Source organism: Oncorhynchus gorbuscha, linkage group LG17 (genome assembly GCF_021184085.1).
Source record: "Oncorhynchus gorbuscha isolate QuinsamMale2020 ecotype Even-year linkage group LG17, OgorEven_v1.0, whole genome shotgun sequence".
Taxonomy (NCBI): Eukaryota; Metazoa; Chordata; class Actinopteri; order Salmoniformes; family Salmonidae; genus Oncorhynchus; species Oncorhynchus gorbuscha.
Genome location: NC_060189.1, coordinates 19,166,434 through 19,190,398, shown reverse-complemented (window position 1 = coordinate 19,190,398; position 23,965 = coordinate 19,166,434). Strand labels below are relative to the sequence as shown.

The following is a 23,965-nucleotide window of genomic DNA, read 5'->3' as shown; positions in this document are numbered from 1 at the left end:
TTCACTGACACACATTAGATGTTTACCTCTCCTTCACTGACACACATTAGATGTTTACCTCTCCTTCACTGACACACATTCGATGTTTACCCCTCCTTCACTGACACACATTAGATGTTTACCCCTCCTTCACTGACACACAGATGTTTACCTCTCCTTCACTGACACACATTAGATGTTTACCTCTCCTTCACTGACACACATTAGATGTTTACCTCTCCTTCACTGACACACATTAGATGTTTACCTCTCCTTCACTGACACACATTAGATGTTTACCTCTCCTTCACTGACACACATTAGATGTTTACCCCTCCTTCACTGACACACAGATGTTTACCCCTCCTTCACTGACACACATTAGATGTTTACCTCTCCTTCACTGACACACATTAGATGTTTACCCCTCCTTCACTGACACACATTAGAGGTTTACCCCTCCTTCTCTGGCGCACATTAGAGGTTTACCCCTCCTTCACTGACGCACATTAGAGGTTTACCCCTCCTTCTCTGGCGCACATTAGAGGTTTACCCCTCCTTCTCTGGCGCACATTAGAGGTTTACCCCTCCTTCTCTGGCGCACATTAGAGGTTTACCCCTCCTTCTCTGGCGCACATTAGAGGTTTACCCCTCCTTCTCTGGCGCACATTAGAGGTTTACCCCTCCTTCTCTGGCGCACATTAGAGGTTTACCCCTCCTTCTCTGGCGCACATTAGAGGTTTACCCCTCCTTCTCTGGCGCACATTAGAGGTTTACCCCTCCTTCTCTGGCGCACATTAGAGGTTTACCCCTCCTTCTCTGGCGCACATTAGAGGTTTACCCCTCCTTCTCTGGCGCACATTAGAGGTTTACCCCTCCTTCTCTGGCGCACATTAGAGGTTTACCCCTCCTTCTCTGGCGCACATTAGAGGTTTACCCCTCCTTCTCTGGCGCACATTAGAGGTTTACCCCTCCTTCTCTGGCGCACATTAGAGGTTTACCCCTCCTTCACTGGCGCACATTAGAGGTTTACCCCTCCTTAAAAATCAGCAAACATTCCATGTTAAATGTGTGTTTGATTTGACCATGGGTTGTCGGGTACTATTTTTATCAGATTTATAGAATTAATATTTCTAGTTTGTTGTCCGAACTGGTTATGTAAGTCAGCTCTGAAAGAAAACAAACTAAGCCAGTTAAAAACCCAAGCACAAAGTGCCGATCTGCTTTTTGACCATCCCCCCAGGGTATCCCAACAATTGCCAACCGCCTTTACATTTTACAGCCATAGTGAAAGTGGCTATTGAGATTGCAGGTACTGTTTTTGAAGGGTTATTTTATAGAGTACATTATGTTCCCAGGGTGCTGATTGTCTTGCTGACATCTGGGATTTCAGAGCTTGGGTGATTTACTGTGGTGAGTCTCACCCTGGGTGTGGAGGAGAAGGAGTGGGGAGTTGAGGGGAGGCATTTCCCACAAAGGTGTTTGAAGTGAAGGGTTTTTGTGTGGCGTGAGCCTTGTACTCCAGGGCTGCCTGTTGCAGCTTTACTGTGGTGTACTGTAGCAGACACCTTGGCCTTGATGGCACTCAGCTGTGAGAGACCCAGGTGGATAGGTCTTCAGTCCATCCAGGGGCCACCTTATCCTGTCATAGACACATGCAGGAAGATGCCTCCAATGCTATTACAGACCTGTGTATCTGACATAGGCTTTACACACTCCTGGACTCTCTCATCCCAACAGATTTTGGGTAGGTGTTTGTCTGCTGAAAGACCAGACAGGTGCTGAGGGGGAGTGTAACTGTGATTTTTATGGTGTGGGCATGCTTCGTGAGGTTACACAGCCTGTTAATTAACCTCCGCCAAGAACAGGGCTTTAAAGATGATCGCTTTATGTCCTTCTGCCTGAATGAACTCAATGTATACACACACAATCGAGCATAGCAATAAAACGTCAAACATGCTGCCATTGCAGCCACCTCATCTGACCCGTGAGGTCAGAGCTTGCCCTGTCTTCCTGCATAAAGGATCAAAAAAGGTGTGGGTAACACTCCGTAAAGAGGTGGAGAGACATTGTAAGAGGAAGGGAAGTCTTGAGGGCAGGTCTGAGTCCTCACATTGTGTTTTGATTTCTTGTTCTGTCAGATCCTGTTCATTTGTCCAGTCTGGTCAGCTGTGTAACTGGCTCCTTGTTGAACTGGTGTCCAGCAGCCTTCTCTTTTTGCCACTTCATCGCTCGGCTGGACAAATTGTCTCTGGTTACAGATCAAAGGCTGCAGGGCCGCCTGGGGAGTCATCTGATCCTAGTCTGCTGTGGGAGGACCACCATGGCATGAGGAGGCTGAGGATCGGCTGCTTTACCCAGGGAATCTTTCCTCAGTCTTTCACTCAGATCTTGGTTTCCATCTGGCTTTTGTATGAATACTGCTTCTGTTCTGTTTTTGAAAATTTGATACTTCAAGGGGATTGTCAAAAACCACAGATCTGAAAGATTATGCCAACAAGCATTATATTCACATTGTGATCATTGGCTACTTTTGATATAAAACAGTCTGCATGTAAGAAAGCAGTTTATTATGATACTGCTTTTGACCTCAAACCTACTAAATCTGTCTTTTTAGCATATCCGTTTTTGGAATGAAAAATGCATTTCAGCTTGACGTATTCATCCAAATGTAGACCTATGTATGGCAAATGTATGCCAGCTTCTGATGGAGGTCATGCTAAATTCCTTTCAGAACCACCACACGTCCTTGGCCGTGTTGGACAGTAATTGAGGGGAAACATAGTTTTGGTACCAAAACTGAAACCGTATTTTATGCTTATTAGTTTTCCTCCGTTTGTTCTGGTGGTTTCACTAGTTACATTTTTATTTATTCATGTGCATCGGTATCCCGAAAGAAAACATTCAGCTCAGTGCGGATCATAAGATGATTCCATAGGGAGAGACTGCTGGAAAAAACTCTTGGCCCTAAAGGACAAACCAGTGCTGTAGTCCGCCTCTTTGGTTTTCACAAATAAGCTTGTCCAAACCTTGTCCATTCACCCTATCCCAGTCTCCTGTCCCCATGTGCTTCAAGGTGGCCACCATTGTTCCTGTACACAAGAATGCAAACGGAACTGAACTGACTATCACCCCGTAGCACTCACTTCTGTCATCATGAAGTGCTTTGAGAGACTAGTCGAGGATCATATCACCTCTACCTTACCTGTCACACTAGACCCACTTCAATTTGCTTACCGCCCCAATAGATCCACAGACGATGCAATTGCCATCACACTGCCCTATCCAATTTGGAAAAGAGGAATATCTATGTAAGAAAGCTGTTAATTGACTATAGGTCAGTATTCAACACCATAGTACCCTCCAAGCTCATCTTTTAAGCTCGAGGCCCTTGGTCTGAACCTGGCCCTGTGCATCTGGATCCCAGACTTCCTGATGGGCCGCCTCCTGGTGGTGAAGGTAGGAAACACCACCACCACTTTGCTGATCCTGAACACTGGAGCCCCAGAAGGATGTGTGCTCAGCCCCCTCCTGTTCACCCATGACTGTGTGGCCAAGCATGCCTCTAACTCAATCATCAAGTTTGCAGACGACATAAGTGGTAGGCTTGATTACCAACAATGACGACACAGCCTACAGGGAGGAGGAGAGGGCTCTGGGAGTGTGGGGCCAGGAAAACAACCTCTCCCTCAACGTCAACAAAACAAAGGAAATGATTGTGGACTTCAGGAAAGAACAGAGGGAAAACCTACCTATCCACATCGACGGGACCGCAGTGGAGAAGGTGGAAAGCTTCAAGTTCCTCGGCGTACACATCTATCAAGTGTTATTGGTCACATACACGTGTTTAGCAGATGTTATTGCAGGTGTAGCAATGCTCAGACAGTGCAGTAATATTTAACAAGTAATATCTAACAATTTCACAACATATACACACATCTATGCAAAGTAATGGAATTAAGAACATATAAATATATGGATGAGCAATGTCAGAGCGGCATAGACTAAGATACAGTAGAGTAGTATAGAATACATATGAGATGAGTAATGCAAGATACTTAAACAGTCATTAAACAGTCATTTAGAGAAAGAAAGAATACCGACAGCATACATTATATGCAACTAGGTAGTGAGCATAGAGCTATCAGAGAATGAGCAGATATACAGTGGATTATAGTGTCAGTATGACTATTTAAATGCAGAGAGATGAACAGAGTGCAAGTGTAGTTATTTAGTGTACAGTTCAGAGATTGCTTGATGTGGTATGCAGCATAGAGTGCATAGTCCTCTGGTCTCTGTGGGCCAGATGGTTGGTTGGTGAGGTCCACTGCCCAGGGAAAGAAACTTTTCGGATGGTGGGAGATTCTGGTCAGTGACCTGAACCGCCTGCCAGAGGTCCATTTTTAGAGTAGGTGGTGGGAGGGGTCAGCAATGTAGTACATCCGCTTGTGTGCCTTCTTGGTGACTCTTCTGATGTTGTCCTCCCACTTGAGGTTGTGGGAGATGATGCTTCCCAGGAATTAGAGTTTTTTTCGCCGTGGTAACAGCTGAGCCATTCATCTCGAAAGGGAGAAGGTGAGGGATGTTTTCTGAAGTTAACCATCTCCACGGTTTTGTCTGTGTAGAGTTCTAGGTTATTGTGACTGCCATGTGACTGTTATTGTGACTGGTTATTGTGACTGTCATCTCTCCGGTACATGGACTCATCGCCGTCGGTGTTGAGACCGACCAGTTGTATCATATGCAAACTTGAGTAGTTTGACAGGTACAGTTATCGTGTTGAGGTGAGAACACATGTCCTTGTGGCCCTCCGGTGCTGAGGGATAAAGAGTCCGAAAAGGTGTTTTCTCAGCTTCACGTGTTGCGTCCTTTTGGTCAGGAAGTCGATGATCCTCTGACCGATGGAGCCGGACACATTCAATTGGGAGAGTTTGTCTTGTAGTGGTTCTGGGATGATGTTATTCAACGCAGAGCTGAAGTCCACAAACCAATATCCTTGCGTATGTCTTTGGGTTATCAAGGAGTTTTGAGAATGTAGTGTAGGCCCATGTTGACAGTGTCGTCCACAGACCAAGAGAGGTTTTGAGATGGGACAGTACCAGGCGATCAAAGGTTATGATGACTGAGTTGTTAGAGGATGAAATGCATGGGAACCCAGTGCTAAACAGTGTTTTTGTTTTTTTTGTTTACGGAAGTCAATTGTAAAAACTAAAATGGTATAATATTGGGATTGGATAGGGGTTTTTGGTCACCTTGAAGTTAGATGATAAGGTTTCTACAGTGTAACACTTTGCTGCCTCCAAGTCCTGTTTTCTAGATGCAAGGTTCCTTCATTTACACTACTCTATAGTTTACTGTAACACCACACCACGTTTTGCAATTATATTGTCCCCAAATTCATATGGAGATGTAATTTGACTCAAAGCTATTTATTTGAGGCCATTCTCCATCTCCCACAGTCCTATATCTGGATCTTTGATTATATCATATTTACTGACTCACTATACTTAGTAAATAAAAACTATATATTTGGGGAAAGAACCTCTTCCTGTTTGTTGATGGAGTATTGAGAAGGCCGCCTATCTGTCTACTCCTCCACAGGACTATACTGTTTACGAGATGGAAGAAAAGATCCTGGAAGTTGTAAGTATATCTCATCTCCTTTTATGTCAACTTTAGAATGAGTTCCCACCTCCTATGGGAGCACTCAGGTCAAGTCTGTTTGAACGTTTGTGTAGATGTTGATCTCTAATGTCTTATATGGAGATTAGGTGGCATGCTTTCAGCGCAGTCTCCCTCTGAGTTAATAGTACAGGCAGGGCCATGGGCTTGGGCCCTCTGGTAAAAGAGGTGGCTAAAATACACCCCGGCCATCAATCAGTGTTTCCTGTCACTGACAGTCCAGACTCTACAGCTCACACTGAACTTCCTCCCTCTCAGACACTGTCGGTGAACTCTGTTGCAGGAACACACACACTAGCTAGATCTCAATCTCTTCACTGTTTAGATGTCTTCTCCATGTTGAACTTGTTGTTCAAATAAGTGCACCAGAAAAACTATTGTAGTTACAGACTGGTCCCCATCTATCGTGAATATTCTGAAGTGTGTGAGTAGCATTTCATTGATTCTGGTTTGTTTACAAATTCCTGTCAAGGGATCTAGTTATAGACTTGTGTGGTCAACACAAAATTAAATTAGAGCTAAAATAAGGTTGGTTCAGTGCATCAGTTAGTTTAACTCGTGTCCCGTCCGCATCTGTATGTAAGCACAAATGTGTTGTGCGTGTTTTAGGCATGATGCTTGTTACTCGCCTGAAGAAAAAGCAACTTTTTTCTCAGAGCATCACTAAAATGCCCCCACTAATGATGACAAGGTGGTGAGATTGTCCATAATGACCTAGAATGGAGAAAAGGGGCGTAGGCGGATCCCCCGCATGTTCTCAGTGCTGTATCTGAAGCTGAAGAACCAGCTAATGTTAACGTTAATGACCCTCACCCCTCATTTCTCCCCTCTTCCCTGGGGGAGTGTGATAATTGCCCCAGAGTGACTGACTGTTCTTGTCACCTGACTGCCTGGCCGACCTGCCAGCCCACCCCTCTAACACGGCCACAGACACAACACCTCTTAGGTGTCAGGCGGTAGCTACAGAATCAGTCACGTGACGGGACATTACATTACTGGGTTGGTCGTGTAATCACAGCCATCAGGAAAGCACATCGAGTCACTGGAACAAGCAACGAGATGAGATTCCATTTGATTTTGTTTTCATTCTTTGGGTTGTTTGTTTTGGTTTTCTTGCGTTGCTTAAAAGGGTCCCCTCCGATCTTTCTCGTTCCAGTCCAAGGTTTTGAACAGCATCTGTGACCAGACCGTGAGAACCACCTCTGACCCTCTGATGAGCCAATCAGCATGCTTGGATGAAGTTCAGCTCAACAACCTCAAGCCTGGGGAGGGACTGGTGAGGAATGCTGCCTGTTTTCAGTTTAACCCCAAACCATCTGGACTACTAGCTCAGTGTGTCTGGACTACTAGCTCAGTGTGTCTGGACTACTAGCTCAGTGTGTCTGGACTACTAGCTCTGTGTGTCTGGACTACTAGCTCTGTGTGTCTGGACTACTAGCTCTGTGTGTCTGGACTACTGGCTCTGTGTGTCTGGACTACTGGCTCTGTGTGTCTGGACTACTGGCTCTGTGGGTCTGGACTACTGGCTCTGTGGGTCTGGACTACTGGCTCTGTGGGTCTGGACTACTGGCTCTGTGGGTCTGGACTACTGGCTCTGTGGGTCTGGACTACTGGCTCTGTGGGTCTGGACTACTGGCTCTGTGGGCCTGGACTACTGGCTCTGTGGGCCTGGACTCCTGGCTCTGTGTGTAAGACAGTTGAGCACCAGACAAACTCAACCATCTCACAAATAATAATTAATGTTCCTCGTGTTCATATTTGTACAGGGTATGTACATCAAATCCACCTATGATGGACTTCATGTCATCACGGGCACCACAGAGCATGTAAGTATAGTGGCCACAGAGGAATACCTGAGTATATCCTAGTGAACACGCCGTCCTAGTGAACACCATCCTGGTCAACGCACCATCTTTCAATATAAATCCAGTTGGTATAGCAACTCTTAATATTATGCGTAAATACTGGCTGCCATGTGTCAAGTTCTGAGGGAGAGACAGTCAGTGGTATAAAGTACTTAAGTAAACATAATTTAAAGTACTACTTATGTAGTTTTTGGGGGTACCTGTATTTTACTATTTATATTTTTGACAACTTCTTAATTTGATTTCAATACATTCCTAAAGAAAATGATGCACTTTTTACTCCATACAATTTCTCTGACACAAAAGGACTTGTTACATTTGGAATGCTTAGCAAGACAGGAAAATAGTCTAATTCACGCACTTATCATGAGAACATTCCTGGTCGTCCTTACTGCCTCTGATCTGGCAGACTCACTAAACACACATGCTTTGTTTGTAAATTATGTCTGAGTGTTAGTTAGTGTGCCCATGGCTATAGGTACATTTAAAAAAATGGAATTTAATATAAGGAATTTGAAATGACTTTTGATACTTATATTAAGTATATTTTTAACCAAATACTTTAACTCAAGTAGGAATATTACTTTTACTTGAGTCATTTATTTGATCTTTTTTTAAAGTATGACAATTGGGTAGTTTTTCCACCACTGGGGACAGTTAAGGGTGGGCTTCAAACAATCCATCTGCTTTACAACCCACCCTGCCGCCCTCCTCCCATGTGAAGGGTGGTCGAGGGCAGAAGTGTTTACCCCAGAGCAAGGATACCAGTGTAAATGTGTTTACCAAGCAGTGAAGAGAGGGATTGAGTTTTGTATGGGTTGAATAATATAGCTGTTCCCATCTCCGTCATCCATTTTAGAACCCCAAAGTCCAACAGTAAAATATCCTCCTAGTGTTCCGCATCAGAAGAACACTGAGTAATGTGGCAGCGCTAGCTAATACAGCCTAATTATCATGCCTTCCGTCGTTTATCAAACCCTAATTCATCATATATCATGACTCATTAATTGCTTTGACGTTCTCATGCAAAATGTGTCATGTATAATGTGACAACCCATTCATTAAGAAGGGTGTTTGTGTTGTGTAGTCAGAATTATATTGAAGGTATATTTCCTCAGGGGCTTATGAAGTAGGTCTGTTTTGTAACAAGCCCATACGTGGCACTTCTGACAAAGCAAACACAGATACATGTGGAATTATCCAGGAGCTAATATTACATGTAGGTGATGTCTGTTGGTAGACTAATCTTCTCCTTTGTGTTGTCAGTCTCCCGCGGACATGACTAGGAAGATCCATGGAGGTGACGAGGTGATCCAGGTCAACCAGCAGACAGTGGTGAGCACCCAGCACCTGTTATATCTGACACCTGTCACACACACCACTCCTCCAATTGACTATAGTGCTATAGAAGGGTTGAGACTGTCCACGGCTCACACGTTCACTTAAAACCACACATTTGTGTCTCAAGTTAGAATCTGGCCCTTGTCGTTCACTACACAGCTACAGAAGGATATATTGCTGACACTCTGTGTGTTGTCAGGTGGGCTGGCAGCTGAAGAACCTGGTGGGGAAGCTGAGAGAGGACCCTAAAGGTGTAGTCCTGCTGCTGAAGAAGAGACCTACAGGCACCTGTGGGTTCACACCGGCCCCCCTCAAGAACATGCGTTGGAAACCGCCCATGGCTCAGGTGAACCTTCTAAATCCCTTCATATTTTACTTTGATGTACTAAGGCAGTGTGATTGTTATTGTTCATATTACCTTTTGTTAAATGTGCCTTATGGGGGAGTAGGGAGATGTGTTTGTAACAAGTCTAGACAAGTGTAGGAACCACCCAGAGAGAGGGCCACAGGGCTGAGGACAACTACTGTACTCTCACAGTGATGATGATGTCCCTCTTACTGGGTCATCAGTGGCTGTAGCCAGCAGTCTGTGAGTCAGTCTGCAGAGACAGGAGCTCTCCACCACTGGGGTAAATGGTGAGTAGAAGAGAGTAGAAGAGAGAGGAACAAATGTCTTGAGTGGTTTGTGTATGTGGTGGTGGTTGTAGAACCAGATCAACATCTGGCAGTAATGTAGGGTGGGAATCACTAGTGATCCATGCTTTATTTATGTGGGTTAGGTTGGCTAGTCGGCGAGCTTCCATGGAAGACAAGTCTCTCAGTGGGCCGCTCAATGGTTCAGCTCACAAAGGGCTTGGGTACACCCTCTTTTGAGAAGGTCAAAACCACTAAGATTTGAGTTAGTGGAGACGAGGAGAATCAAGTCTCCGAAGGTCCAGACAAATCCTGTGTTAATGAAGTTATGTAATGGTAATCGAATTCACCACTCTCTCATATGTGGACAATGATGACTTTGCTGAGCTCTTAGCCACAGCCAAGCACCTGAGCCCTGCCTGCAGTGACTGGGTCTCCATAGGGAACAATACACTGTTGTAACCCAACCTGTGTGCTGGTCCTGGCACTGCCTTGTCATGCCTCTGGAGGCTTCTTCTGCCCTGGAAAGATCAGATCACATGATATCAAAGCAGAGCTGGTTTCACTTAACAAAGAACCTCTCATCACAAAGATACTGGATCATTCGGGACTTGTTCACCTGTCGTGTTTGAACAAGATGTCAGGAATCAAAAGCGCCACATCTTGGGTTTTATAATGAGATGTGTCAATGTGTTAAACAATGATGGAACACACAGTGATTCAGGAGTGACACTGGATTCTACAGGTAGGCTGTTTATTGGGGGAGGAGGAGAGGGGAGACGTACTATGATCTGCTTGATGGAGAGTGAAACTGAACATGGTCAATTTACCAAGTAGTGTGGCTCTAAAATGCCGACATAGCTGTGGTAGAATGGTATAGTTTCTTAAATGTATGCCGCAGCAGCTGTTTTGAATTCCCATTCAAATCCTTCCATTCCCCAAATATAATTATTGACCCCTTCACTTTTTCCATATTGCTATGTTACAGCCTTATTCTAAAATTGATTGATGAGGAGAAAAAAACAAATCACTCTACACACAATACCCCATAAAGACAAAGCAAAAAGTTTTCAGACCCTTTACTCAGTACTTTGTTGAAGCACCTTTGGCAGCGATTACAGCCTTGAGTCTTTTTGGGTATGATGCTAAAATCTTGGTACACCTGCATTTGGGGAGTTTCTCCCATTCTTCTCTGCAGATCCTCTCAAGCTCTGTCAGGTTGGATGGGGAGAGTTTCTGCACAGCTATTTTCACGTCTCTCCAGATATGTTTGATAGGGTTCAAGTCCGGGCTCTGGCTGGGCCAATCAAGGACATTCAGTGAATTGTCCCGAAGCCACTCCTGCGTTGTATTGGTTGCGTGCTTAGGGTCGTTGTCCTGTTGGAAGGTGAACCTTCGTCCCAGTCTGAGGTCTTGAGCACTCTGGAGCAGGTTTGCATCAAGGATCTCTCTGTACTTTGCGCCATTCATCTTTCCCTCGATCCTGACTAGCCTCCCTGCCGCTGAAAAACATCCCCACAGAATGATGCTGCCGCCACCATGCTTCACCGTAGGGATGGTGCTAGGTTTCCTACAGACATGACGCTTGGCATTCAGGCCAAAGGGTTCAATCTTGGTTTCATCAGACTAGAGAATCTTGTTTCTCATGGTCAGAGTCCTTTAGGTGCCTTTTGGCGAACGCCAAGTGGTCTGTTTTGTGCCTTTTACTGAGGAGTGGCTTCCGTCTGGCCACTCTACCATAAAGGCCTGATTGGTGGAGTGCTGCGGAGATGGGAGAACCTTCTAGAAGGGCAACCATCTCTACAGAGGAACTCTAAAGCTCTGTCAGAGTGATCATTGGGTTCTTCGTCACCTCCCTGACCAAAGCCCTTCTCCCCCGATTGCTCAGTTTGGCAAGCTCTAGGAAGAGTCTTGGTGGTTCCAAACTTCTTCAATTTAAGAATGATGGAGACTACTGTGTTCTTGGGGACCTTCAATGCTGCAGACATGTTATGGTACCCTTCACCAGATCTGTGCCTCGACACAATCCTGTCTCTGAGCTCTATGGACAATTCCTTCGACCTCATGGCTTGGTTTTTGCTCTGACATGCACTGTCAACAGTGGGACCTTATATAGACAGGTGTGTGCCTTTCCAGATCATGTTCAATCAATTGAATTTACCACCGGTGGACTCCAATCATGTAGTAGAAACATCTCAAGGATGATCAATGGAAACAGGATGCACCTGAGCTCAGTTTTCGAGTCTCATAGCAAAGGATCTGAATACTAATGTAAACATGGTATTTTTGTTTGTAAAAAAGTTTTTGCTTTGTAATTTTCAGTTGTTGTGTGTAGATTGAGGATTCTTTTCATATTTAATCCATTTTAGAATAAGGCTGTAATGAAACTATGTGGAATAAGTGAACCTGTCTGAATACTTTCAGAATGCACTGTAGATGTAAAGAGACGCATGCAGCTATAATGTAGGACCGGCCATATCTTGAGCCACCTCTTTCCTAACAAGTAGTGTTTACATTTCCTTGGCCAGGGAATGTAAATACAGTAGCAGACAATTGAGATAATAAGACATCAATTCTGATGATGAATGTTGGAAGTTTAAAAAGACAAAAGCAATTAGCTAGAGTAGACAATAGGATGTGACATATGGGAGAAACGCTGTTCCTTGCCAACAAGTTAGTAGATTTCCTAGAAAGTAGATACCTCTTGAGACATCTATCCATTTGCTGTAGCTATGTTGCTGACCGTTTGCCCACCAACAGTTACAATAGGTTCTGAGGGAAGCATTTTCTGACTGAATGTTTTTTTTTCAGAGCACGCCTTCCCTGAACAAACCCCAGTCTCCAGGTTGTTCCACGGACAGCGCCACCAAGAAGGAGAAACCCGCTATCCTGGACCTGTACATCCCCCCTCCCCCCTCGGTACCCTACACCCCACGCTGTGTACCCCTGTAAGTCCTGCACCCCCTTCTCCAATCACTGCCATACACTAGGGTCAGGGGTCTTCCTAGGCATTTAACCAGGCCTAGTCATAAGCCTAGAGTACTTTGGGTTCTGTAAAAATTCCTAGCCTGAATCTACACCTCAGGGTGAGTTAGAAGTATTTGTGGGTCCCTGTAACCCTGCATTGAGGGAGCCGTGCACCCATAGACAGCCGGCGCTCCATTCTCCAGCACTTTCTCCTGCTCCATTTCCCTGCCTTTGAGGTCTGGAAAAGGAGTGTTTCAGCCCCCGATCTCTGGCCTTTCACCCATAAACCCCTACAACAGAGCACATTCATCCCTTTCCGCTCGACACGTTATGCAACAGCCTTTGTTTCATCTGCCTCCATCTCTCTCGCTCTCTCGCTGTCTCTCTCCTTCCCTCTGTGTATGGCAGTGACCAGGCTGTTGCTATGTTCAGATGGTGAATCATATTCAACAGGTTGTTGATTTTGTTGTTTGCATCTTGAATTTAAGTTTTAGCGATTTATCAGACTCCTATATCCAGAGCAACTTTAGTTAGGGACTGAGCAACAGCATAAAACAAATTGTACTAATTTGATCTCCTTCCTTGTGCTCTCACCTATTTGAAATGGGACGTTAATGCTGATCATTTTCTTTCCACAGAGAGGGTAAGATCAGCTCTTACTCCAGTATCAATAAGAACAGACCAAAGGGTTCAGAGTCGCCCAATTCCTTCCTGGACCTGGAGAGTCAAAGACGCTTCACCATCGCAGACTACGACAAGCTGGGCGTGGTCTACCCTATCGAGGCCAATGTCATTCAGCCCAGGATGAGGCAACGCAACACCTCATCTCGTGGTTAGTGTTATCCCCCCACAATGACGACATACCCACTCATTCTAGAATTCAAGCCAATATTCAAAACAATTCTGTTCTTCCTGCTTAGGTAAGCCACGCCCCCTCTCCATGCCAGTGGACACGTGTCTTGGAGTTGCAGACCCCTATGCCAAGCCCTGGGCACAAGGCCAGAAAGGTAAGAAACACATGCCAGCCACCCATCTTCTGAGTAATTTCAGAACAATTGACAGTAATCAACCAACAGTAAACTAATTGACCACAACCTCAGATTATCCAATTCATACCTTCAACGGTTAAATAATTGAACCCATGGTAGAATTTACCCCTCCGATGACCTTGGAGGACTGGTACCTCTACTTAATTGACCAATGAATGAACCATGTGATTAGTGTCAACAGAGCCTGAGAGATTTACACTAGGGATTGGAACTACCATGTTGTTCCCTTTCTTCCGTTTCACCGTTCAAACCTGCAAAATAAAGTTATGAAATGGTTCGAACCAAAAAAACGTTTGGGTTTATTCGATTCTTTTCGATTCCTTTTTTAAACCTCTGAAATCAATTTATTTTTTAAAGTTAGCTTGACATTAAATTACTTCACCAATCAGTGCAGAAAGAGCCAAGCAGAGCCGAGCGAGCAAGCAATATTTGTTTAAATGCGCGATGGACAGACAAGTTTATGGTGAGAGGGTGTTGGAGGAGGCTTGGCCTGAAGCGCTGGGCATCTTATGACATGCATTAACTGAATTAGGCCCACAGAAATATACCTACGGAGTGGAGACTTCTACACAGGACTTTTGAACGTCTTTGAACTTCAGAGAGTTGGCTTTATGTTGGACCAGAGCTAGCTAGCTAACAAGCTTGTGTGTGCAGAGCAGTACCTGAATTAAAAACACGTCTTGCTTTATTTTAGTTAGAAAATCCAAAGTGAAACAGCTATAGTACCTTAACTAGCATTGAAAAAGTTAATCCATTCTTCTGTAATTAAAACCTCTCTCCCTAATTTCTGAATCACGCTACTGTAGCCAATGCTTGAGGGGGAGGAGCAGGTAGCCAAAACACACAACAAACACTGGCAAAGATTTTCATTTGGCAGGCAGTAAGTTTGGGTGGTATCCAGATTTTCATATCCTAGTTATTTTCCACCATAATTTGCAAATAAATTCATAAATAACCCTACAATGTGATTTTCTGGACTTTTTTTCTCGTTTTTCTGGCATGCTGTCAATGAACTTCTGGGCCACATCCTGACTGATGGCAGCCCATTATTGCATAATCAATGCTTGGGAGTTTGTCAGAATTTGTTTTTTGTTTGTGTGTCCATCTGCCTCTTGAGGATTGACCACATGTTCTCAATAGGATTAAGGTCTGGGGAGTTTCCTGGCCATGGACCCAAAATATTGATGTTTTGTTCCCCGAGCCACTTAGTTATCACTTTGTCTTATGGCAAGGTGCTCCATCATGCTGGAAAAGGCATTGTGGGTCACCAAACTGTTCCTGGATGGTTGGGAGAAGTTGCTCTCCGAGGATGTGTTGGTACCATTCTTTATTCATGGCTGTGTTCTTAGGCAAAATTGTGAGTGAGCCCACTCCCTTGGCTGAGAAGCAACCCCACACATGAATGGTCTCAGGATGCTTTACTGTTGGCATGACACAGGACTGATGGTAGCGCTCACCTTTTCGTCTCCGGATGCCCCAAACAATCGGAAAGGGGATTCATCTGAGAAAATTACTTTACCCCAGTCCTCAGCAGTCCAATCCCTGTACCTTTTGCAGAATATCAGTCTATCCCTGATGTTTTTCTTGGAGAGAAGTGGCTTCTTTGCTGCCCTTCTTGACACTAGGCCATCCTCCAAGTCTTCGCCTCACTGTGCGTGCAGATGCACTCACACCTGCCTGCTGCCATTCCTGAGCAAGCTCTGTACTGGTGGTGTCCCGATCCCGCAACTGAATCAACTTTAGGAGATGGTCCTGGTGCTTGCTGGACTTTCTTGAGCGCCCTGAAGCCGCCTTCACAACATTTTGAACCACTCTCTATGAAGGTCTTCATGATCCGATAAATGGTTGATTTGGGTGCAATCTTACTGACAGCAATATCCTTGCCTGTGAAGCCCTTTTTGTGCAAAGCAATGGTAATTGCTCGTGTTTCCTTGCAGGTAACCATGGTTGACAGAGGAAGAACAATGATTCCAAGCACCACCCTCCTTTTGAAGCTTCCAGTCTGTTATTTGAACACAATCAGCATGACTGAGTGATCTCCAGGCTTGTCCTCGTCAACCCTCACACCTGTGTTAGCGAGAGAATCACTGACATGTCAGCTGGTCCTTTTTGTGGCAGAGCTGAAATGCAGTGGAAATGTTGTTTGGGGATTCAGTTCATTTGCATGGCAAAGAGGGACTTTGCAATTAATTGCAATTCATCTGATCACTCTTTAACATTCTGGAGTATATGCAAATTGCCATCATACAAACTGAGGCAGCAGAGTTTGAACATTTGTGTCATTCTCAAAACTTTTGGCCACGACTATATACAGTGCCTTGCGAAAGTATTCGGCCCCCTTGAACTTTGCGACCTTTTGCCATATTTCAGGCTTCAAACATAAAGATATAAAACTGTATTTTTTTGTGAAGAATCAACAGCAAGTGGGACACAATCATGAAGTGGAACAACATTTATTGGATATTTCAAACTTTTTAAACAAATCAAAAACTGAAAAATTGGGCGTGCAAAATTATTCAGCCCCCTTAAGTTAATACTTTGTAGCGCCACCTTTTGCTGCGATTACAGCTGTAAGTCGCTTGGGGTATGTCTCTATCAGTTTTGCACATCGAGAGACTGAAATTTTTTCCCATTCCTCCTTGCAAAACAGCTCGAGCTCAGTGAGGTTGGATGGAGAGCATCTGTGAACAGAAGTTTTCAGTTCTTTCCACAGATTCTCGATTGGATTCAGGTCTGGACTTTGACTTGGCCATTCTAACACCTGGATATGTTTATTTTTGAACCATTCCATTGTAGATTTTGCTTTGTTTTGGATCATTGTCTTGTTGGAAGACAAATCTCCGTCCCAGTCTCAGGTCTTTTGCAGACTCCATCAGGTTTTCTTCCAGAATGGTCCTGTATTTGGCTCCATCCATCTTCCCATCAATTTTAACCATCTTCCCTGTCCCTACTGAAGAAAAGCAGGCCCAAACCATGATGCTGCCACCACCATGTTTGACAGTGGGGATGATGTGTTCAGGGTGATGAGCTGTGTTGCTTTTACGCCAAACATAACGTTTTGCATTGTTGCCAAAAAGTTCAATTTTGGTTTCATCGTGTACCTACCATAGGTCAATGGTAGACTTTAAAAAGACTCCTATGTATTGGCCCAGCGTGCGACAGAGCTGCAAGAGTTGTGACCCATTTTTGTTGGTTGGTTGTTTTTTGTGCCACTGAGGGCCTCCCCAAAAGTAGGATCAATGGCTCATTCGAGAGAAGACAACCTACTGCGTTATGACACCGGCCAGTATTGAAATCTGACATGTATGATAAGTTTTCGTAATCTAAAAGTTGTATTGCTATTAACTTCCAGTGTAGTGAGAGCGACTATCACGGTGCTACGTCAAACCGGACAGATTTCTGCCTTGTTGAACAGCAATATCTCAGATATGCATGAAAACATGAATTGACCCAGGGAATCGATAGAACATCGTTCAGAGATGCACAAAACCAATATAAACATTCAAAATGGGTGAACCGTTCCTTTTAATTAAAGGGAAAAACTCTAGAAATTTGAGTGTTCAATCTCTCGTGCTTCTGATATTTTATTTTTGCACTAGTCCTGGAGGAGCTGCGTGCTTAGAGGGAACATTGCCTGTGACATTATTTCAGCCACTTATACTGAACAAAACTATAAATGCAACATGCAACAATTTAAACTTTTACTGAGTTACAGTTCATATAGGAAATTGGTTAGTTTAAATAAATTAGGCTCTAATCTATGGATTTCATATGACAGGGCAGGGGTGCAGCCATGGGTGGGCATAGGCCCACCCACTTGGGAGCAAGGCCCAACTGCAGATTTAGTGGCCTTTTATTGTCCCCCAGCACAAGGTTCACCTGTGTAATGATCATGCTTTTTAATCAGCTTCTTGAAATGCTCACTAACAGGCATGTAAACAAATTTGTGCTGAACATTTGAGAGAAATATGTTTTTTGTACGTATGGAACATTTCTGGGATCATTTATTTAAACTCATGAAACATGGGACCAACACTTACTTAACATGTTGCTTTTATATTTTTGTTCAGTATAGATAACGAGCAAGTTAAACTTAAGGGTCGCCCTAACTCATAGTACTTTGTTTTTCACGCAGGAAAAAAAGATTTAAACGCCTAAGAAATATCTTGCTGCGTTTTGTATATGCAGATCTAAAATTTGTGTTATTGTAATTTTTGCTCAGCATCAAATACATTTTGTGCTTAAGTTGCACTTCTGCACTCGGATGATAATTCACGAATGGGCATTCTATCAAAAGATAGCCCTCTGACTGATGTGTAGCTACTTTTCTCTGGTACTTTTCTCGGTGTAGCCAGCCTACGTTTCTCTGGTACTTTTCTCGGGGTAGCCAGCCTACTTTTCTCTGGTACTTTTCTCGGGGTAGCCAGTCTACTTTTCTTTGGTACTTTTCTCGGTGTAGCCAGCCTACTTTTCTCCTGTAAAATGCAGGATTAAATTTAAGCAAAACATAAGGAAATGTAGCTGGTTCCTCTCTTTCAATGATAAACATGACAAAATATGATGGCCATGCATAGTTTTTTTTCCATTGTAAGTTCATTTACTTGTGTGTCCGCTAGCCAAATAGTGTTGCACTTCTGTTGTCATCTGATGACAATTAAGCTATTTTCTGCCGAATGTGTTGGGCTAATGTATTTTCTGTGAAGGAAGACTTTAGTTACACGTCCCTGATCACTCTATTGAAGCAAAAAAACATACTTTCAATATAAAACACGACCCCTGTCAATACACAGCTGGACTCACCTGCTACCCACTTTCTCCCATTGTGCGATTTACAAAAACACGTGTTCTGGGGGAGCTTCGGTAAGCTTCATTATGTATAAGAATGTGACCGGTGAAATGAAGGCAATCTATCTCCTGACGTATTGCACAAGTTGACTGCAGGTATTTATTTAAAGTAGCTACAAATATGACAATTTTACAGAAGTTTAGAAGGTTATTGAAAAACCATCCTGTGGCTGTTTCCATATATCCTGGTATAGAAGGTAAAATAACATTGTTACGCAGTTCCCATTTTAAAATAACAGTTCTGTTCCGGTATAGATCAACAGTATAGATCACTTTTGTTCCCGCTTCTGATCTTAGTTCTTTTCTGTTTTTTTAAACCCCTGGTTTACACCGAGAAGATCAGTTCTTCATCCCCTGGAGAGGACCGACAGTTGTGAATGCAGACAGAGCTATCAAACAGTCTCTCACTGCTGGAAACCCAATTACACTGCAATGGTAGAGGAGAGGGAGAATGATTTAATTGGCCTAGATGCCTGTGCAGTGCTCTGTCATTGCATGGCTAACACATGCTGTAGAGATCAATTGTACTCATTTTATTTAATAGTGCTTCTCTTAATGCAGTTTAGGCCTACTGAAGATATGCCTTAAAATCAACAACCTATTCTCAGTAATGTGTGTTTTGTACATTACATTCTAATCAATTGTACTAAAGATGTGTGTTTCCCTCCGCTCCCCTCCAGGCGAGGATCTACTGTACAGATACCTGAGTAATGAGCGGATCCCCACCATCGCTGAGGAGGTCACATCAGTGGCGCAGCCCTACAGGCCAGTGGGGGAACGGCAGCTGGTCCGTGGGGTGGACCACATCCGGGGCAGCCGCTACTTTGCCAACCAGGACCTCCACCACAGCGCCACCATCCCCTACCAGGACCATGACCTGGACAGCAAAAAGACACCCATAGCCCCCGCCTCCAAACGCCCCCCGGCAGAGCCCTCGCTTCTGGTCAGTTGGATCACACGGCTTAAGCTATTGACTCACTGATGGGCTTCCTGTTCCTATCTTTGTCCTCCTCAGTGCTTTTTTTGTCCTCCGACTGTTTGCAGTGGGCTCTCCTTCTCTCTCACTTTTTCCCTGCCTTCCCGGTGTTACTACTACTGTACTGCTCCACAACCAAACTGCTTTAGTAGTTAACTCACTGCATTCTGATACATCATCTCCTAACCAATCCCAGTCCCCTACCGACTACCAACCAATCCCAGTACTCCACCGACTACCAACCAATCCCATCTCAGCCACACAATCAGATAAATATAGGAATATTTAATGCGCTGGCTGCCAAACCCAGGACATGCATGAGAACAATAATATTTGGAGCTAGATGTTTTACCAAAAGGAAATGTCTGTCTATCTGTCTACAAATGGACAAGAGGAATGTTTTGGGACATATCAGCCTTGTATCTTCATGGGAACTTTTTAAAATATATTTGTTTTTACTTAGTGCATTCGGAAAGTATTCAGACCCCTTCCCTTTTTCCACATTTTGTTACGTTACAGCCTTATTCTAAAATGGATTCATTTTTTCCTCAATCTACACATAATACCCCGTAATGACCAAGCAGAAAAAGGTGTTGACATTGTTGCAACAAAAACAACACAAAAATAACATAAGTATTCAGACCCTTTCTGAGTACTTTGTTGAAGCACCTTTAAAAGTGATTACAGCCTCGAGTCTTCTTGGGTATGACGCTACAAGCTTGGCACACCTGTATTTGGGGATTTTCTTTCCCCATTCTTCTCTACAGATCCTCTCAAGCTCTGTCAGGTTGGCTGGAGAGAGTTGCTGGACAGCTATTTTCAGGTCTCTCCAGAGATGTTAGATCGGGTTCAAGTCCGGGCTCTGGCTGGGCTACTAAAGAACATTCAGAGACTTGTCCCGAAGCCACTCCTGCGTTGTCTTGGTTGTATGCTTAGGTTCGTTTTCCTGTTAGGTGAACCTTCATCCCAGTCTGAGGTCCTGCGCGCTCTAGAGCAGGTTTTTGTTAAGGACCTCTCTGTACTTTGCTCCGTTCATCTTTCCCTCGATCCTGACTAGTCTCCCAGTCCCGGACGCTGAAAGAAATCCCCACAGCATGAGGCTGCCACCACCGTGCTTCAAAGTAGGGATGGTGACAGAATTCCTTCAGATGTGACGCTTGCCATTCAGGGAAAATAGTTCAATCATGGTTTCATCAGAACAGAGAATCTTGTCAAGGGGTCTGTATACCTTCCGAATGCACTGTATAGCACTATTTTTGAGAAACAATCAAACACTTTTGCAGGGAGTTTTAGATTTGATTTTTATTTGAGATACAAAGAAAAGAGTTTCCAGGTTTCTATTGTACTTGTATTTCTACTGTTTGTCTTTACATGTCAGGCCCTTGTTACCTTTCAGTTAAATTACACTGCCAATGGTGGCCTTTTTAAAAGCTATGCATATCGGAACTCTCTACAGTCACAGATTGATGCTGCATGGCAGGTGACAAAATACTGTTTCAACATCACCAGCAATTATTATCTCTGGGTTCAAGGCTATGCACTCCTCTGTACAGTCCCATGTCCTGCCTTGTTCTGTAGACGCACTGCTCTGTGATCACCCTGCTCAAAGGATGCGAACAGCTGCTTGTCTGGATTCACTGGCCAGGCAGTCTTCTGTAATCAGCACAGATAGCTTAGTAAGACTATGGATAGCTTATAACAAGCGTATCAACACCAGAGTTTAACTGACAGTATTATTCAATACCACGACATGTCAAGAAATGTAACAAACACAATTGTACCTTTTTTGTAACATTTTGATAGTATATTATTAAAGGTCCAGTTGATTCCATTTCTTATTTGTTTTGTCTTTATTTAATTTATTTTTACTGAAGAACTAGATTAAACATTGTTATAGGTTGGTGATCTGTCAAATCTCCACACCAACCATTTGCATGAAAGGTGTTAGCATTGTTACTTTCAGTGGCTATTCACCTTGGAAGGGGAATTTAAAGCTGTTATGATCTGGCCTAATTTGCTTTGACCTTTTGAGAATGAACTCTACTTCTGTTTTTTTGAAGCATGTGGTGAAACTGGATAGTCAAGCTAAAGTTACCTTGTCTCTCTCTCTGCTGGCCATGCTTCTGCAACTGCCTTATTTCAAACTTAAATGGACCCTACGTTCTAATTAAGGAGAGTGAAGCATATGTCTTATTGTACTGTCAAGATAGCTTGCTTAAAATATACTCTTAACCTCTGTACGCCTTTTCACCTACATCTGAATTGCACTCGGGACTCACTTTATTTTATTTGTTACATTTGATCAAAAAAGCTGGCAGACCAATTTGGCTTTTGAAAATCATAATACTAGACAAGAAGAACAACATTGACTTTGTCATATTTCCACATTAATCTCACAACTTTCTCCCCCTCTACCTTTTTCCCTGCATGATTATACTGGTTGTCTGGGTGCCCCCTGTCTGTTTGTTTTAGTCTCTCTTCCTTCTAACCTTCAGTGCCCTGCCCTAGCCTGCCTAGCTATGGCAACCTGCGGTCCTTAACTAATCTGCATGTTTGTGGTGGGGGAAAATACAGCCTGCTCTTTGCTTCTCCCTGCACTGTTTGCTCACTTCTAACAAAAGCCACAGCCATGCATTATGTTCATGTGAAAAGGGAAAGATGTTATGCATGTTGACAGATTTGTATGTATTACTTTTCACCATTTTCTTTGAAGGAAATAATGTTGGTGTGTTTAATGACGTGCTCTCTATTTTTCTTTTTTACATGTTAAGCTTTGGAGGCGAATGAGCGATTTGTCCAACTTAACACATTTAGTAAATCAAAACTTCTAAATTAGCCACATAGATGTTCTTAAAACATTTAAGGATTTTTAAGTGACTGTAGAGCAGGTCTTGCCTCTAATGCCTTTCTACGATATGGGCAAGACAGACTAGTGTTGTCTCTAATGCCTTTCTACGATATGGGCAAGACAGACTAGTGTTGTCTCTAATGCCTTTCGACGATATGGGCAAGACAGACTAGTGTTGTCTCTAATGCCTTTCGACGATATGGGCAAGACAGACTAGTGTTGTCTCTAATGCCTTTCTACGATATGGGCAAGACAGACTAGTGTTGTCTCTAATGCCTTTCTACGATATGGGCAAGACAGACTAGTGTTGTCTCTAATGCCTTTCTACGATATGGGCAAGACAGACTAGTGTTGTCTCTAATGCCTTTCTACGATATGGGCAAGACAGACTAGTGTTGTCTCTAATGCCTTTCTACGATATGGGCAAGACAGACTAGTGTTGTCTCTAATGCCTTTCTACGATATGGGCAAGACAGACTAGTGTTGTCTCTAACCCACAAGAACAGAAGATGCAGAGAAAGTGACTCAGAAGGCCAGTAACTGTTGATCAGTGCTGTCTGGGTAGTGAATGAGTTAACTTCGTTCTTTGTGTCCGTCACTCACAGGTGTCTGACAGGCGCTCCAGCAGTGGCTTCCCCAACAGGTGGGTGGTCACGTTATTATGTCAACCATAACACTCATAACAACCCATTCTCAATTGCTTGTGTGTTGTACTGTAAGCATGTGAAGTACGAGGTCAGATAGGACAAATACCCCTGATATTTGGTGACATCTGACTGGAGCCCCCAGTCAGTCAGGGAGTAGTGGCATGTTTTTAACCAAGCCAGGGGTGGGTGCTCTGAACTGGATTTGAATGACAAATGAAAAAAATTGTGGAAGAAAACTAACCTCAGCCTCATGGTGTCAGATGACCAGACAAGAAGACCAACAGACTACTGGGATACCACATGCTAGATCAGACAGGTAGTGTTACAACCGCAAGGCATGACTTTCTTTGAATGATTAAGACCCAGAAGGAATAGGGCAGATCCTTCTGTGTTGAAATAGAGGGCTCTGAATGAGGATAGTTCTTATTTTAGGGATTTGGGTTTAATCTTTGAAGACACCACCAATCATATTTTATTCCCCTTATTGAAATGAAATTGACCTCACTTCGGTGACCTCCTACAAGAGGAATCCCAAATGATGACAGTGTTATAACAAAACATGATTTTCCAAACAAACTATAAATACTGTAGCTGCTCCAACCTACTGACTGACGATGGTAGAAGGATCACCCTGTCTGTTTGGTAGAGCCTCTCATTGGGCCTGAGGAGGTGTGACTGCACTCATTAACACTGGGATTGATGACTAATCCCAACACACTCGCACACCCCAAACTGCTATTTTAAGACCCCCTCATTCTCTGCTTGTTTGTCACACATGATGCGTGCCCACATATTAAGACCCTTATCTGTCCTAATTGCACAGATTTCAGATCACACTGTTACACAATATAGTAGACAATTGAGTGATTATTTGCATGTAACAGCAGAAACACTTGATTATGAATATTCAATAAATTTAGGACACTCAAGTATCTAGCTAATCCACTTACAGACAACAAGTTAATTATTTTCAGTAGCCCTTTCTAAAAAATCAGAGGCGGGCACATCCACAGACGTATTAGCTGAAGGACTGATCATAAATCTCACCATGTCTCAGCCATCTTAAACCAACCTTCTGAGACCATCAAACAAGTTTTGAATTTACTGCCACTGGGGGGAAAGAATCATCAGAC

At 43.6% G+C, this 23,965-nt stretch overlaps 1 protein-coding gene across 2 annotated transcripts in view; it reads left to right on the top strand.

The window, feature by feature from the left end:
• Positions 1-23,965, top strand: part of LOC124001508 (connector enhancer of kinase suppressor of ras 3-like) — a 67,988-nt gene that overhangs the window by 27,163 nt on the left and 16,860 nt on the right. The window contains exons 1-11 of one of the 2 annotated variants that reach the window (XM_046308336.1): positions 3,824-4,554; positions 5,581-5,622; positions 6,818-6,937; positions 7,428-7,487; positions 8,793-8,861; positions 9,067-9,213; positions 12,312-12,448; positions 13,106-13,299; positions 13,388-13,474; positions 19,042-19,304; positions 22,791-22,828. In XM_046308336.1, the coding sequence (XP_046164292.1) occupies positions 5,599-5,622; positions 6,818-6,937; positions 7,428-7,487; positions 8,793-8,861; positions 9,067-9,213; positions 12,312-12,448; positions 13,106-13,299; positions 13,388-13,474; positions 19,042-19,304; positions 22,791-22,828 (1,139 nt within the window). In that variant the 5' untranslated portion in view covers positions 3,824-4,554; positions 5,581-5,598. Of the gene's footprint in view, positions 1-3,823; positions 4,555-5,580; positions 5,623-6,817; positions 6,938-7,427; positions 7,488-8,792; positions 8,862-9,066; positions 9,214-12,311; positions 12,449-13,105; positions 13,300-13,387; positions 13,475-19,041; positions 19,305-22,790; positions 22,829-23,965 lie in introns of those variants that run through there. The other variant, XM_046308335.1, reaches the window with a different exon arrangement.